General features: G+C 37.6%; 1 protein-coding gene across 3 annotated transcripts in view; it reads left to right on the plus strand.

Annotated features, from left to right (window-relative positions):
- Positions 1 to 14,518, plus strand: part of DTNBP1 (dystrobrevin binding protein 1) — a 144,633-nt gene that overhangs the window by 70,268 nt on the left and 59,847 nt on the right. For all 3 annotated transcript variants that reach the window (XM_006091759.3, XM_023756495.1, XM_014458395.2), the window contains exon 7: positions 1,091 to 1,113. In XM_006091759.3, coding sequence (XP_006091821.1) covers positions 1,091 to 1,113 — 23 coding nt within the window. The remainder of the gene's footprint in view (positions 1 to 1,090; positions 1,114 to 14,518) is intronic.

A 14,518-nucleotide genomic window follows, 5' to 3' on the forward strand; every position in this document is an offset into this window, starting at 1 on the left:
ATTGACTTATGTTTTTGAAAAAGGATGGGATGGAAAATACCATTCTTCTCTTATGAACTCGACGCCTGGAGCCGTATTATGAAGAGTCAGTATTCCCGAAAAAAGAGAAGTGAGATGACCATCTGATAAGAACCTCCACTAGGCTGTCAAGAATATTATCTGTTTGGCTTTCCCAGGGGGCCGGTAGCATGCCCAGTCCCTTCCTGCCAGCTGTTAATTTATAGTCAACCTTATTTTTGGAAACATGAGGGGGGTATTGTAATTAGAAGTGTGGAAGACCTGAATTTGAGAATTCAAAATATCTCTAAATTTTTAGCAAAAATCTAGAGTGCAAATAAAAGAAAAATGTTTCATATTTTGAGTGGGATAAACAAGCCTTTTACTAAGTAAACTTACCTCCTCAAAATTACTTTTTATTAGTACTAATAATAGGAAAAATGGATTTAAAATTTTATGAAGGAAAACTTGGGAATAACTTGCGTCAACTTCTTTGTAAAAAAAATGTTTTGTTTTGTGTTCCTTCATCTGTTTGCTCTTGCTTTACATTTCCCCAGGAAACTGTATTTCAGCGTCCTTAATTGACACTGACAAAATTGCCAAGCACAGGATTTCCTGGAGGCTTGGCCCTTTTGTGTCAGGATGAGCGATGGACCTCAGTATTTTGATACTCGCTTCCCCTTTTATTTAAATGAGGAATAACTGCCCCTATTTTGGATAATTTTTAATTAGAGGTCTTAAAACTCTGTTATTTAAAGTTTATTAATGGAGGGACAATTAAGTGCTCTTTTAAGTTGATTATTATATATACAAGATGGTCATAGCTGGCATTAAAATGCTCTGTGTTTTCTTATAAGTATTTCAGTATTTTAAATTTTGGCAGAATTTCTTGAGCAATTAATAGTGTAATAGAAAAACTGAAAATAGTAGATTTAGGCTAATTGTATTGGTAATTACAGTAAAGCATTGATATGTAAGCATCCAGCGATATCATCTGGGCATTTAAAGTACATACATTTTTATTATAATCTAAGAGCAGTTTTCATTGGGAATAGATTATTTTAAATTTACATTTTTCTTTTTTTTTCTACAGGAAGGAACTTGAAACCTTCAAAGGTAATTTTGTGTTTAATTCTTCACTTTAAAGTAGATGAGACTTAATTGATGTCAGATGTTCTTTCTTAATGATGATGAACGAACTCATTCCTTTTTCTTTAAATCAGTTTACATCAAAAAAAGTTTGCTTAACACTGGTTTGTCAGTTTTATTTAATCACAAATGATTTTGATATTGTTTAGCTATAACACATGTACCAAGTGAGAGTTGCTACTAATGACCATTATAAGTAACTAGAGACCCAGTGAACAAAATTCCTGCATGGGTAGGGTCCCTAGGCCTGGCTGGTGATCAGGGCCGATCAGGGCCTTCCGTCTGCCAGCCGGGGCCTCCCTTCATTCCGCGCTGCCCCCTGGTGGTCAGCGCACGTCATAGCGAGTGATCAGTCTCCCTGTTGAACTCCCGTGGGGAAAATTTGCATATTAGGCTTTTTTATATATATACTAGAAGCTCAGTGCACAAAATTTGTGCACGGGAGTGGGGGGGGGGTCCCTCAGCCTGGCCTGCACCCTCTCCAATCCGGGACCCCTCAGGACTGCTGGCTCCTAATGGCTCACCTGACTGCCGGCCTGATCCCCCTAACTGCTCTCCCCTGCCTGCCTGATCGCCTCTAACCGCCTCTGCCTCAGTCCTGCCACCATGGCTTTGTCTGAAAGGATGTCCGGAAGGTCGTCCGGAATATGTTCAGTCTAATTAGCATATTACCCTTTTATTAGTATAGATGCCACCTTGTCCTAAAAATGCAGGTTGTTAGCAGGTTTTCCTGTTGTGGAAGGGGAACCTGCAGTAGCATCCTGGGTTCTGACCAGGGCTTATGCACTCGTGCTTTATCTCAGCAGATGAGATTCCTAGAAGACGACTCTTGGATGTACCTTGAACATTTCTATCGATTTTGCCAAATCATCCTCCAAAATTGTTGAACCACTTTAAACTCCCACCAGCAACCATGCATGTGCCCTCTGTCCTACTTTAATGCCAATATCATTGATTTCCCCCTAGAAGCTTCCCTCCCCTCAGCTAGGACTGCTTGGCACTTGAGCCAAACTCACTATTCAGCCGGGGACTTGATTTCCTGAAATAGAATTATGGAGGAGGAAGAATAGTTTTCCTCTACCCTTCTGAGTTCTTAGCGGAGGCCCTTGTAATGAAAGACAGATTACCAAGAGAAAAACAAGCTCATTAACATGTGTACCTCGTGTATATGTGGGAGATCCCAGGAAAAAATAAATAACTCCCCAAGGTGGCTTAGAATCCAGATTTAAATACCTTCTTCCTAGGGAAAGGGCACGAGAGATGTAGGCCTCTTAGAGGAGAGTAAATGATTTTTAGGAAAGGTGAATGGGGGTGGGGGGAGATAGTTTGTAACAAAGTTTGGGTGTGATGTCAACTTCTAGTCTCCTGTCCTGTGACAGGAGTCAGTCTTTGCTGGCTGATGACACTTTTCCCATCGAGGGGACCTATGACATTTAAGCTCCTTTTGGGGGTCTGATTTTAGGCAGATCAGGAAACTTCAGTGAAAGCCTCTCTTTGCATTTGCTGTTTTTCAAGCATCTGCAGTTCAAGATCATCAGTATAACAACACAGCATATGTTGGGGTGGCATGTTCTCTGACTTTCAGAATAAACCCAACAAAAGCTTGTTTCCTCTCTTAGATGATTTGCCACAGTAGCATTATTCCCTGGAGACAGTATTATGACCAGACCTTCCTGGGAGTGGTCATAACATACTCTGTGCTTGTAGAAAGGTGTGGGCCATAAATCAGGGTCAGTTTTCTCATCTTGTGGAAAGGGAGATAAAGTTATGATAGTTTATGTCCCTTTCCATAGGTTTCCTGTGGGTTTGTGTCTCCACTGTGGCCCCAGTGGCCCCAGCACCGCCGCAGCTGCAGGGTTAGGGCTACTGGGTGTCGGGCCCCCCTGCGGGCTTGTGTCTCTGCTCCTCCAGCCCCAGCGGCCCCAGCGCCACCGCGGCTGCGGGACTTGGAGCTGCTGGGTGCCAGGTCCCCTTGCAGGCTTGTGTCTCTGCTCCTCCGGCCCCCACAGCAGTGGCGATGAAGCAGGCCCAGAGGCCCCCCCGCAAGCGTCCCAGCCCAGCTGCCACCATCTTTGTTGTGGAGTGACAGTCAATTTGCATATTCCCTCCTTATTGGCTGTGGGCATTGCCATCTTGTCGCAGAGTGATGGCTAATTTGCATATTACTCTTTTATTAGATAGGATATAGATATATTAGGATGGCACAGTGCTAACTTTGAGGTTGCTGAGAGTCATAATATTAAAAGATTCTGGTTTCTGTTATATAAACTCTGGACCACAGGGACAGAGTGTGGTGATAGAGATAGAGCTTTGCTTCTGCAATTGACCCACAGTTACTTGAACCTGCTGAGAGGTACTCAGTACTGGGTCCCATTATGCCACTGTCTTGAAATTTGGGATAAGTCTCTTACTGTTTTTCAGACTGTTTTTTTAATCTATAAAATTAGAAGCTCTGATGAACTATATTCTGAGATGCTAAAAGCATCCAGCATTGCTTTTTAATTTTAGGGAACTTCTGAAGGTAGAGCATTGAATAATTCTTGGTCATGTTGACTCTTACGAGGCATAGAGAAACACTAGTGAAAAATAGGGAAAGCTGCAGACTTTCTAAGTAGCCCAAAGTCCTTCCAATTCACTGTTTTTCAGCTGCTCATTAGCAATTCAGTAGTGAAAGCACTGTTCTCAGAGAGACTCATTTCAATTATATTTCACATATAAGCTAGTATTGACCTTTTGATTTACTGAATGATTAAGGATTTTCCACTATATGTTTATAGTTGAATTGTTTATGTGTGTGATCTGATTGGATGTTTAGAAGAAATGACTAACCCTCAAGATAAAAGGTATAAAGGCTTATTTCTTCTATGACTATAATTGAACAGACTTGCTTTGGCTAGATTTCTATTTAACTGCCTATAATTATAGTATATGATTAAATTCATGGCCAGTGTGTTGAGGGAATGTTAAATGATCATGTGATATAATGTATTATCATGGCTGCCATTATTCTTAATCAATTTTTGAACCATGACTCATGTACATTATTTTTTTATCAGTGGTTTGGAATAAGATTTGAAATCCTCATAAAATGGTCTTTCCCTCTCATTCTTTCTTTCAGTCAGCTACAATCTTCTTATATAGCATTAGGAGAAGAAAAAAAATCAAGTTAATATTAAGAGACAAGCAGGGACACTAGTTATGCAAAAATGTCTCAGTACTGAGGCATCCTTTTTTTAGTATTACATACTGTATTACCTGGTAGAATAATTCAATTTATGGTGATATATCTTGTTTATACATACATCCCTAATTATGTACAACATATATCCCTAATTATGTACAACATATAACAGTACATCCAAACTACCCACAGACCAATTAAAATTCTCAAGTTTGAACAAACTATAAATTGATTATTGTATCATAACTAAGTTTTTTGGAGTCAATATTCATTAAAAATTCTTTCCTCTTGAGTATTTTGCTAATTTTTAAAAGCATAAGTAGCATATAATAAAAGAAGAAATGTAACTGCTCTTCTAAGACATTATGTAGAAAAGGGAAAAATTCAAACAAATTGTAACAGTTTATTTTTGAACATCGTTGCCTTTGCTTTTATTTTTCCATTATGATAGGGTTCAGGAAAACAATAGGTATTACTTCCTTCAGTTGTTTTATTCAATTTGTAGTTGTATTTGAAAGCGTTTTTCTGTTGGTGAAAAACTAACTTTTGGAGACAAAAACTCAAAATTAGGAACCCTCAAAGTAATAATATAGGTCAGTATCATCCACCGAGTTCTAGATTCTTCCTTCTATCTTCCATTGAAGTTAATGCATCAAGTTTGCCTTTCACTTGTGCCACATGTAGCAAATCTCTACATTATGGAAACTAGTTGATGTTTGTTTGTTTGGTTAATACTCATAGCAGAAAGGTTTTCTGTGGTCCTCAAATATTGCTATATTCCTCAAATATTTTTATTCCTTTAAACTTTTTAGTAATATTTACTTGGATAATAGACAATAGAAAAAGGAGGGTAGAATCCTAAAAGTCTTACTTTTTTATTTTCAATAGAGAAGGAATTCCATTATTATAAGCACATGTAGAATAAATGTACGAGGGTTCCTTGTTTTATTGTGCTTCACTGTTTAAAAATTCTTTATTGTTGCAAGTATTACATATGTCTCCTTTTTCACCCATTGACTTCTCCCCAGCCACCCCCACCCCCTAGCACATGCCCTCACCCCCCTACTATCTGTGTCCATTGGTTATGCTCATATGCATGCATACAAGTCCTTTAGTTGATCTCTTACCCCCCACCCGCCACCTTCCCCTGCCTTCCCTCTAAGGTTTGATGGTCTGTTTGATGCTTCTGTGTCTCTGGATCTATTTTTGTTCATCAGTTTATGTTGTTCATTATATTCCACAAATGAGTGAGATCATGTGATATTTATCTTTCTCTGGCTTATTTCGCTTGGCATAATGCTTTGCAGGTCCATCCATGCTGTTGCAAATGGGAAGAGTTCTTTCTTTTTTATAGCAGCGTAATATTCCATTGTGTAGATGTACCACAGTTTTTAATCCATTCATCTGCTGATGGGCACTTAGGCTGTTTCTAAATCTTAGCTATTGTAAATTGTGCTGCTATGAACATAGGGGTGCATATATCCTTTCTGATTAGTGTTTCTAGTTTCTTGGGATATATTCCTAGAAGTGGTGTTACTGGGTCAAATGGGAGTTCCATTTTTAATTTTTTGAGGAAACTCAATACTGTTTTCCATAGTGGCTGCACCAGTCTGCATTCCCACCAGCAGTGCAAGAGGGTTCCTTTTTCTCCACATCCTTGGCAGCACTTGTCGTTTGTTGATTTGTTGATGATAGCCATTCTGACAGGTGTGAGATGGTATCTCATTGTTGTTTTGAGTTGCATCTCTTGGATGATTAGTGACTTTGAGTATGTTTTCATATGTCTCTCAGCCTTCTGTATGTCCACTTTCGAAAAGTGTCTATTTAGGTCCTTTGACCATTTTTTTATTAGATTGTTTGTATTCCTTTTGTTAAGTTGTATGAGTTCCCTATAAATTTTGGAGATTACACCCTTATTGAATGTAACATTGGCAAATATGTTCTCCCATATTGTACTTCACTTTATAGCATTTAGAAGATACTCTGTTTTTTACAAATTGAAGGTTTATGTCAACCTTGTGTTGAACAAGTCTATTGATGCCATTTTTTCAACATTGTCTCACTTCATGTCTCTGTCACATTTTGGTAATTCTCACAATATTTCAAGCGTTTTCATTATTATTATAATTGTTACGGTGATTTTTGATCAGTCAGCAGAAATCAATTATTGGGGCAAGACCCTCCATCAGCAAAATGATTACAACCTGTTAACACTTAGATGACAGTTAACATTTTTTTTAGCAGTAAAGTATTTTTAAATAGATATGTACGTTATTTCCTTAGACATAATGTTATTGCACACTTACTAAACTACAGTATAGTGAACACAACTTTTATATGTACTGGGAAACCAAAAAGTTTGTGTGACTCACTTTGTTGCAGTTGTCTGGAATGGAGCCTGCATATCCCTAGGTATGCCTGGAAGCTTTTCACACTTCTTAAAGACATGTGAAATTGGCCATGAATAGACATATCTATTATTTAGGGATTATTCATCATTTTCCACTTTCACTTTTAAAATAGACTGTGCATGTATAAATCTTAAAATCACTCTTAAGATTTTAAGTGTAAGTCTAGAAGTATTGTGCCATTGAAACGAGGTAAAAGAATATCTAAGGTTTCTATCTTAATATGGTTTTAATATGCAGATTTGTTCTTTAACCTTTCCTTAAATGCCTTACCAAATTTAATTGTCATTCTCTATTTTCTCTATAAAACATACTGACAGCCATAGCATGCTGATTGCTGGTGGCTGATGAGCTGCTCATCTGTACATCTAAATATTTTTGTTTCCACTGGTTGCATTGAATGCTTACCCAGGTTAGTTGTGTTTGCTCTTGAACTCATATATACTTGTTATTGTGATATATAGTTTAATTATCAGGTAAAATGATGAAATTTCAGTGTTAAGGAGAACTGTAAGAAAACTAAGTTGACTGCTTTAGAAGACTTATATAAGTAGCTTTAAATGTTGATGTAAAGGGTATAATTAAGAATTAGAAAACATTGGGGGGGGAAATCCTAAAAGATTCTGTACACAGATTGTTTCACTTCTTAAATTCTTGCTCTACTTGTAAAAATAGAGTGGAAATTTTATTCACTGCAGTATGGGTGGCTTATGCAAGAATTTTCAAATCAGTGGACCTATACTCAGAGAATTCATGAATAAAAAGTATGGTTATATTTTAAATTAAAGTGTTTTAGTGGGTTTCTATATTAGCAGTTTCTAAAAGCTAAATTTGCAACATGGGGTCCAGTGGTATCATATAAGAGGATGTCCATCATGATAGCCTCCTTAATATTAAAACACCCAGCCACGCCAGAACTGTGACTTGCCAGCGTGAAAATATGCTAGGCTTGAGGAGTTATCACTGTCACAGCCAGTGGATCATCATGGGAGTGTGTGGGAAAAGACAGCTAAGGCCAGCCTGATACAGTGTGATCACATAGCTTGGAAAGCAGTGCCGATGAAGGAAACAGGCCTGAGGGATCAGAGAAACAGGGGAAAACAATTTAGTGACAAGGAAGCTCAGAGAGGAAAAAGGTTAAAGGAAAAATGGTTACCAGTGATACAAATAATGCAAAGAAGTTGAACAGAATGGGGAAATCCCATTGGATTTGACAATGAATAGATAATTGGTGGCCTGAAAGAGCTATTTGTAAAGGGAAAACCCAGATTGGATATTAGAAGTATATGAGAAAGTAGAAAATAAAGGTTGCATGAACTAACTATTCTCTCATGAGTGAAAAGGAAGAAATGAAAAGGTAATGAGAGAGAATCAGAGTCAGGATTAGGGGAGAAGGTAAAATCAAAGATGTTAAGGAGTTGATTATGATCCTAGAAAGGATGGAAAGCAGTGCTATTCAGTTATCCTTGGAGAGGACCCAGGGACATCTCTTTACCTGAGACCTCAGAGAAGGAAAGGATGGCTGGTAATATGGGGAAAAGTTGACATGGAGGAAGTAAGTTTTTGAGACTCTATTGTAAGGAAAGATCATCTCCATTTGCAGAGCTTGCCTCAGAAGTAGAAATTAAATCCAAAACAAATATGCTTTGTTAACACAGAACTGGGGATGGGAAGAGCATATATGGTGGGTTAGTAGAGCATAGTAATCTTGGATGCTGATGAGAGTAAAATTAAAATAATTGGCCATGGAATTAAGGCTGGAAAGAAAGGACAGGCCTGACTAGACCAGTAAAATAAGCAAGATATGAAGTACTGGGGATAGTATACACCAGAAAAGTGAACACTTAAATAGTTTAGGTGGATCTTGTGAAAAAAGGAATTTCAGTTTGAGATCTTAGAGGTAGAGCGTTTCCCAGTGATGATCATGACTACATTTAAGTCAGCACAGAAGTCATAAAATTGAATAGGTTGTCTGAATTAGAGCATTCTGAGACCATTAGGAATCTCAATTGTTAGGATGACTCTTGGATATGGATTATGCATACTGCTGGCTTGGCAGCCCTTAACATGATACAGATCTAGATATAATGTAGATGGTAAACTTGGTAGTTTGTTGGTTCAAATCAAGAGTTAGCTTAACATCTAAGGCAAAACTGTTCAGTCAACATTTGACAATATTTAAGTGTTGGAGACTCAGGTTGGATAGTATAACTGTTCTCTGTCATCAAGGATCTAAAGCACTATGGCAAAGCTTATAGGACAGAATGGCAAATGTATAATTTTAATGCAATGTAAAATTATTGTAATAGAAATAAACACACTAAGGTGGGAAGAATCTACTCTTTAGAGCAGCGGTTCTCAACCTGTGGGTCGCGACCCCTTTGGAGGTCGAACGACCCTTTCACAGGGGTTGCCTAAGACCATCCTGCATATCAGATATTTACATTACGATTCATAACAGTAGCAACATTACAGTTATGAAGTAGCAACGAAAATAATTTTATGGTTGGGTCACAACATGAGGAACTGTACTTAAAGGGCCAGAAGGTTGAGAACCACTGCTTTAGAGAAAGGCAATGGCATTTAAGCTGGATCTGCTCACCAGGCTGAAAAAGGTAGTAAGGACATTCAGGAAGAGGAAAGAACAATTGCAGAGATGCAGAGATGTTTATTTTATTTCAAGAGTACAAGTTAAATTTTAACTTCTTGTTCAGTGAGGGAACTACAAATAATTTGTTAAGGCTAAAGCATATGGTGTGTGGGGTGAAGTAGTGAGGGATGAAGTAGAGGTGTAGGCAGGGAACAAAAGATACCAGACTTGGGCCAGTAGTCTCCAAAGAGGCATGTGAGTATGCAAAACAGTAGGAGTAGAGAGAAACACTGGAACTTCTATTGGCTTCTTTTTTATGTCATTCCTTTAAACTTCAGTTTTGTGTATATTATATAATAAACTAGTATAGGAATTCATGTATGCATGTGATATATAAATATACACATTAGGAGTGCATGTTAAATGTTTTTATTCATGGTGGGCTACGTGGTCAAAAGAGCTTAAAAAATATTGTTATTGACCATAGAGACAGGGTAGGAGTGAGAAAACCCTTTGGGTGGTAGGATTACATTTGCAATTTAGAACAAGTTTTCTGGGATCATATAGAAGATAGATTGGAAAGAGCAGGTCTAGTATAAGAGAGATTAGTTGGGGAATTATTAAAAAGATTTGAACTAAGGCAATGGTAGATTGGAGAGAAAGACACAGATTCAACAAACCAAGTAGCTAGAATAAAAGGAATTTCTATTTTAATGACTGTTGCAAGGAGTCTAAGAATGACTCCTAGAATTCTGGCTAGGGTAGTTTTTTTATTCACCAGGATATGTAATATAGGTAAAGGAGAAAGTTCAGGAGAGAATGGTAGCAAATTCTGCTGGTTTTTTCGGGAGGAGGTGAAAGTGTCAGTTTATTCATGACTGCAGGCAAGTTCCCAACAATTACACAAAATTGCACAACTTTTTGGTATTAGCTAGATTGAGAAATACTTTTTTAAAAAAGGTTTATTGAGGTTTGATTTATATACCACAAGATTCATTAATTTTTAAGTGTATGATTCAGTGATTTTTAGTAAATTTATAGAGTCACCCTCACCACAGTCTAGTATTAGAACATTTTTATCACCCACAGCAATTCCTTTCTGCCCATTTGCATTCAATACCCACTTACATCCCCAGCTCCAGGCAATCAATAATCAGTTTATGTCTTTATAAATTTGCCTTTTCTAGACATTTCATATAAATGCAGTCATGCAATAGTCTTTTTGTATCTGGCTTCTTTCAATTAGTGTTAAATTTTTGAGGTTTATTCATGTTGTGGCATATATTAGTAGATTGTTCTTTTTTGTTGCTGAATTAATATTCCATTGTATGAGTATACTACATTTTGTTTATCCATTTACCATTTAATGGACATTTTGTTAATCCTCACCCGAGGATATTTTTCCATTGATTTTTAGAGAGAGTGGAAGGAAGTGGGGAGGGAGAGAGAGAAACATCAATGTGTGAGAGACACATCGGTTGGTTGCCTCACACACATGCCCCAACCAGGACTGGGGATCAAGCATGCAACCCAGGTGTGTGCTCTTGACTGGAATCTAACCCTGGACCCTTCAGTCCGCAGGTCAACTCTCTAGCCACTTAGCCAAACTAGCTAGGGCTGATGGGACATTTGGATTGCTTCCAGTTTTCGGCTATTGTAAATAATGCTGCTATAAATTTTCATAGGCAAGCCTTTTTGTGGATATGTGTTTCCATTTCTCTTCATTAGATAGCTAAAACTAGAATTTCTAATTCTATAAGTTTATGTTTAACTTTCTAAGAAACTGCTGAACTGTTTTCCAAAGTTGCTGTACCATTTTACTGGTACATTCTCTTCAGCAATGTATGAAGATTGCACTTTCTCCTCATGCTTGCCAACACTTGTTATTAACTCTTACATCTACTCTTACATCTAGTTATATGATCCTTTTTTTAAATGATCCATTTTGATTTCATGTGATGTAAATCTTAAGGTTGTTTTTTTTTACATACTGATATCCAGTTTTCTTGGTCCTCTTTTTTTCTTTTGAATTCCTCTATAAACACTATGTTAGCTGTGTCCCACAGATTTTATGTTATATATTTTTTTCAATTACAGTTTACATTCAATATTATTTTATATTAGTTTCAGGGATACAACATAGTGGCTAGATAATCATATACTTTATAAGTATTCCCCCTAATATTACCAGTACTCACCTGGCACCATACATAGTTATTACAATATTATTGACTAACCTAGAGGCCCGGTGCGTAAAATACATGCACTCGGGTGGGGGGTGTCCCTCAGCCCAGCCTGCGTCCTTTCACAGTCCGGGAGCCCTCGGGGGATGTCCAACTGACAGCTTAGGCCACAGGGATCAGGCCTAAGCCAGCAGTCAGATATCCTTAGTGCTGCCACGGAGGCAGGAGAGGCTCCCGCCACCAACACTGTGCTCGCCAGCCATGAGCCCTGCTTCTGGCTGAGCAGCACTCCCCTGTGCGAGCACACTGACCACCAGGGGGCAGCTTCTGCCTTGAGTGGGATCAGGCCAAAATTGGCTCTCGGACATCCCCCGAGGGGTCCCAGATTGCAAGAGGGCTCAGGCCAGGCCGAGGGACTCCACTGGTGCAGAATTGGTGCTGGGGAGGAATGTGGGAGGTTGGCCAGCTGGAGAGGGACCGTGGGAGGGCTCCAGGGCATGTCCAGCCTGTCTCGCTCAGTCCTGATCGGCCGGACCCCAGCAGCAAGCTAACCTACTGGTCAGAGCGTCTGCCCCCTGGTGGTCAGTGCACATCATAGTGAGCGGTTGAGTGGCCTTAGCATATCATTAGCATATTACACTTTGATAGTTTGAACGGATGACCAGATGACCAGACACTTAGCATATTAGGCTTTTATTATATAGGATTTCCTATGCTGTACTTTACATCCCCATGACTGTTTTGTAAGTATCAATCTATACTTCTCAATCACTTCACCCAAACCCTTCCCCTCTGGCAACCCAATAGTCTGTTTTCTATATCCATGAGTCTGTTTCTGTTTTCTTTGTTCACTTATATTGTTCAGAACTAATTTTTGAAAAGACTATCTTTTCTCTCACTGGATTGCTTTGGCAACTTGGCAGGAAACTAATGGCCATAATGTAAGAGTTTGTTTCTGGACTCTAGATTTTGTTTCTTATTACCAATACCACCATGCCTTGATTACTGTAGCTTTGTAATAAATTTCAAAATTGGCAGTGTAAGTTCTCCAACTTCGTTCTTATTCAAAATCAATTTGTCTAATTTAGCTCTTTTGCATTCCTGTATAAATTTAGGATAATTTTCTCTTAATTCCTACCCCCAAAAAAGTATACTGGCATTTTGATAGGGATTGTGTTGTATCTATAGATCAATTTTGGGAGAATTGTTATCTTAACAATATTGAGTTTTACAATTCATGAACATGGACTGTGTCTCCATTTACTTAGATATTTGATAATTTTCAGCAGTGTTTTGTTATTTTCTTTTTGCTGCATTTATTTTTATTTTTAAATTGAGGTATAATTGACATGTAACATTATATCAGTTTTAAGTTTACACATAATAATTTGATATTTGTATACATTGCAAAATGATCACATTATCTCATGTTATCATCCATCACCATACATAATTACAAAGTTTTGTGTGTAATGAAAAGTTTAAAGATTTATTCTCTTAGCAAATATGCAATACAGTATTGTTAACTATAGTCACCAGCATCATTCTGTACATTATATTCCCATGACTTATTTATTTTATAAGTGGAGGATTTTACCTTTTGACCCCTTTTCCCATTTTGCCCACCCCCTGGCAACCAACAATCTGTTCTCTGGCAACCAACAATCTGTTCTCTGTATATTAACCTCACCCCCCCTTTTTTTAAATTTAGATTCTACATATAAGTATGATTATATGGTATTTGTTTTTTCTGTCTGACATACATCACTTAGAAAAATGCCTCACAAATGGCAAGATGTAATTCTTTTTTGTGGCTGAATAATATTCCAATGTGTGTATATATAATACCACATATTCTTTGTCCATTCATCCATTGGTGGACACTTAGGTTGTTTCCATATCTTGGCTATAGTAAATAATTCTGCATTGAATATTGAGGTGCAGATATCTTTTCAAGTTAGTGTTTCATTTTCTTTGGATAAATACCCAGAAATGGAATTGCTGGATCATATGATAGTTCTATTTTTTATTTTTTTAAGAACTTCCATATTGTTTTTCATAGTGGCTGTACTAATTTGCATTTTCACCAGCATTACCCAGTGTTCCCTTTTTTCCAGTTCTTGCAACACTAGTTATTTCTTGTATTTTTTACAATAGCCATCCTAATAGCTGTGAAATGATATATCACTGTGGTTTTGGTTTGCATTTCCCTGATGATTAGTGAGGTTAAGCATTTCTTCATGTATTTGTTGGCCGTCTGTATGTCTCCTTTGGAAAAATGTCTATTCGGAGCCTTTGTCCCTTATTTAATAGGATTATTTGTTGTTGTTTTGTTGATTTGTATGAGTTCTTTATATATTTTGCATAATAACCCCTTAGCACAGCAGTTCTCAACCTGTGGGTTGCGACCCCTTTGGCGATCAAATGATCCTTTCACAGGGGTTGCCTAAGACCATCCTGCATATCAGATATTTACATTACTATTCATAACAGTAGCAACATTACAGTTATGAAGTAGCAACGAAAATAATTTTATGGCTGGGTCACAACATGAGGAACTGTATTTAAAGGGCCAGAAGGTTGAGAACCACTGCCTTAGCAGATATATAATTTACAAATATTTTATTTCACTCAATAGGTTGCCTTTTCATTTTGCAGATGATTTCATACACAAAAGCTTTTTGTTTGATACAGTCTTACTTGTTTATTTTTGCTTTTGTTGCCTTTGTTTTTGGTGTCAGATTCAAAATATCACCACCAAGACTGATGTGAAAGAGATTACTAACTATGTTTTCTTCTAGGAATTTTATAGTTTCAGTGTTACTTGCAAGTTTTTAATCTATTTTTGAGTAAATTTTTGTGTATAGTATAAGATCTTGGTCTAGTTTCATTCTTTTGCATGTAGATGTTTTGTTTTCCTAATACATTTATTGAAGAGACTATTCTGTTCCCATTACTCTTGGCTCCTTTGTCATAAGTTACTTGACCACATATGTGTGGGTTTATTTCT

This window comes from Myotis lucifugus, unplaced genomic scaffold (genome assembly GCF_000147115.1).
Source record: "Myotis lucifugus unplaced genomic scaffold, Myoluc2.0 scaffold_95, whole genome shotgun sequence".
NCBI lineage: Eukaryota > Metazoa > Chordata > Mammalia > Chiroptera > Vespertilionidae > Myotis > Myotis lucifugus.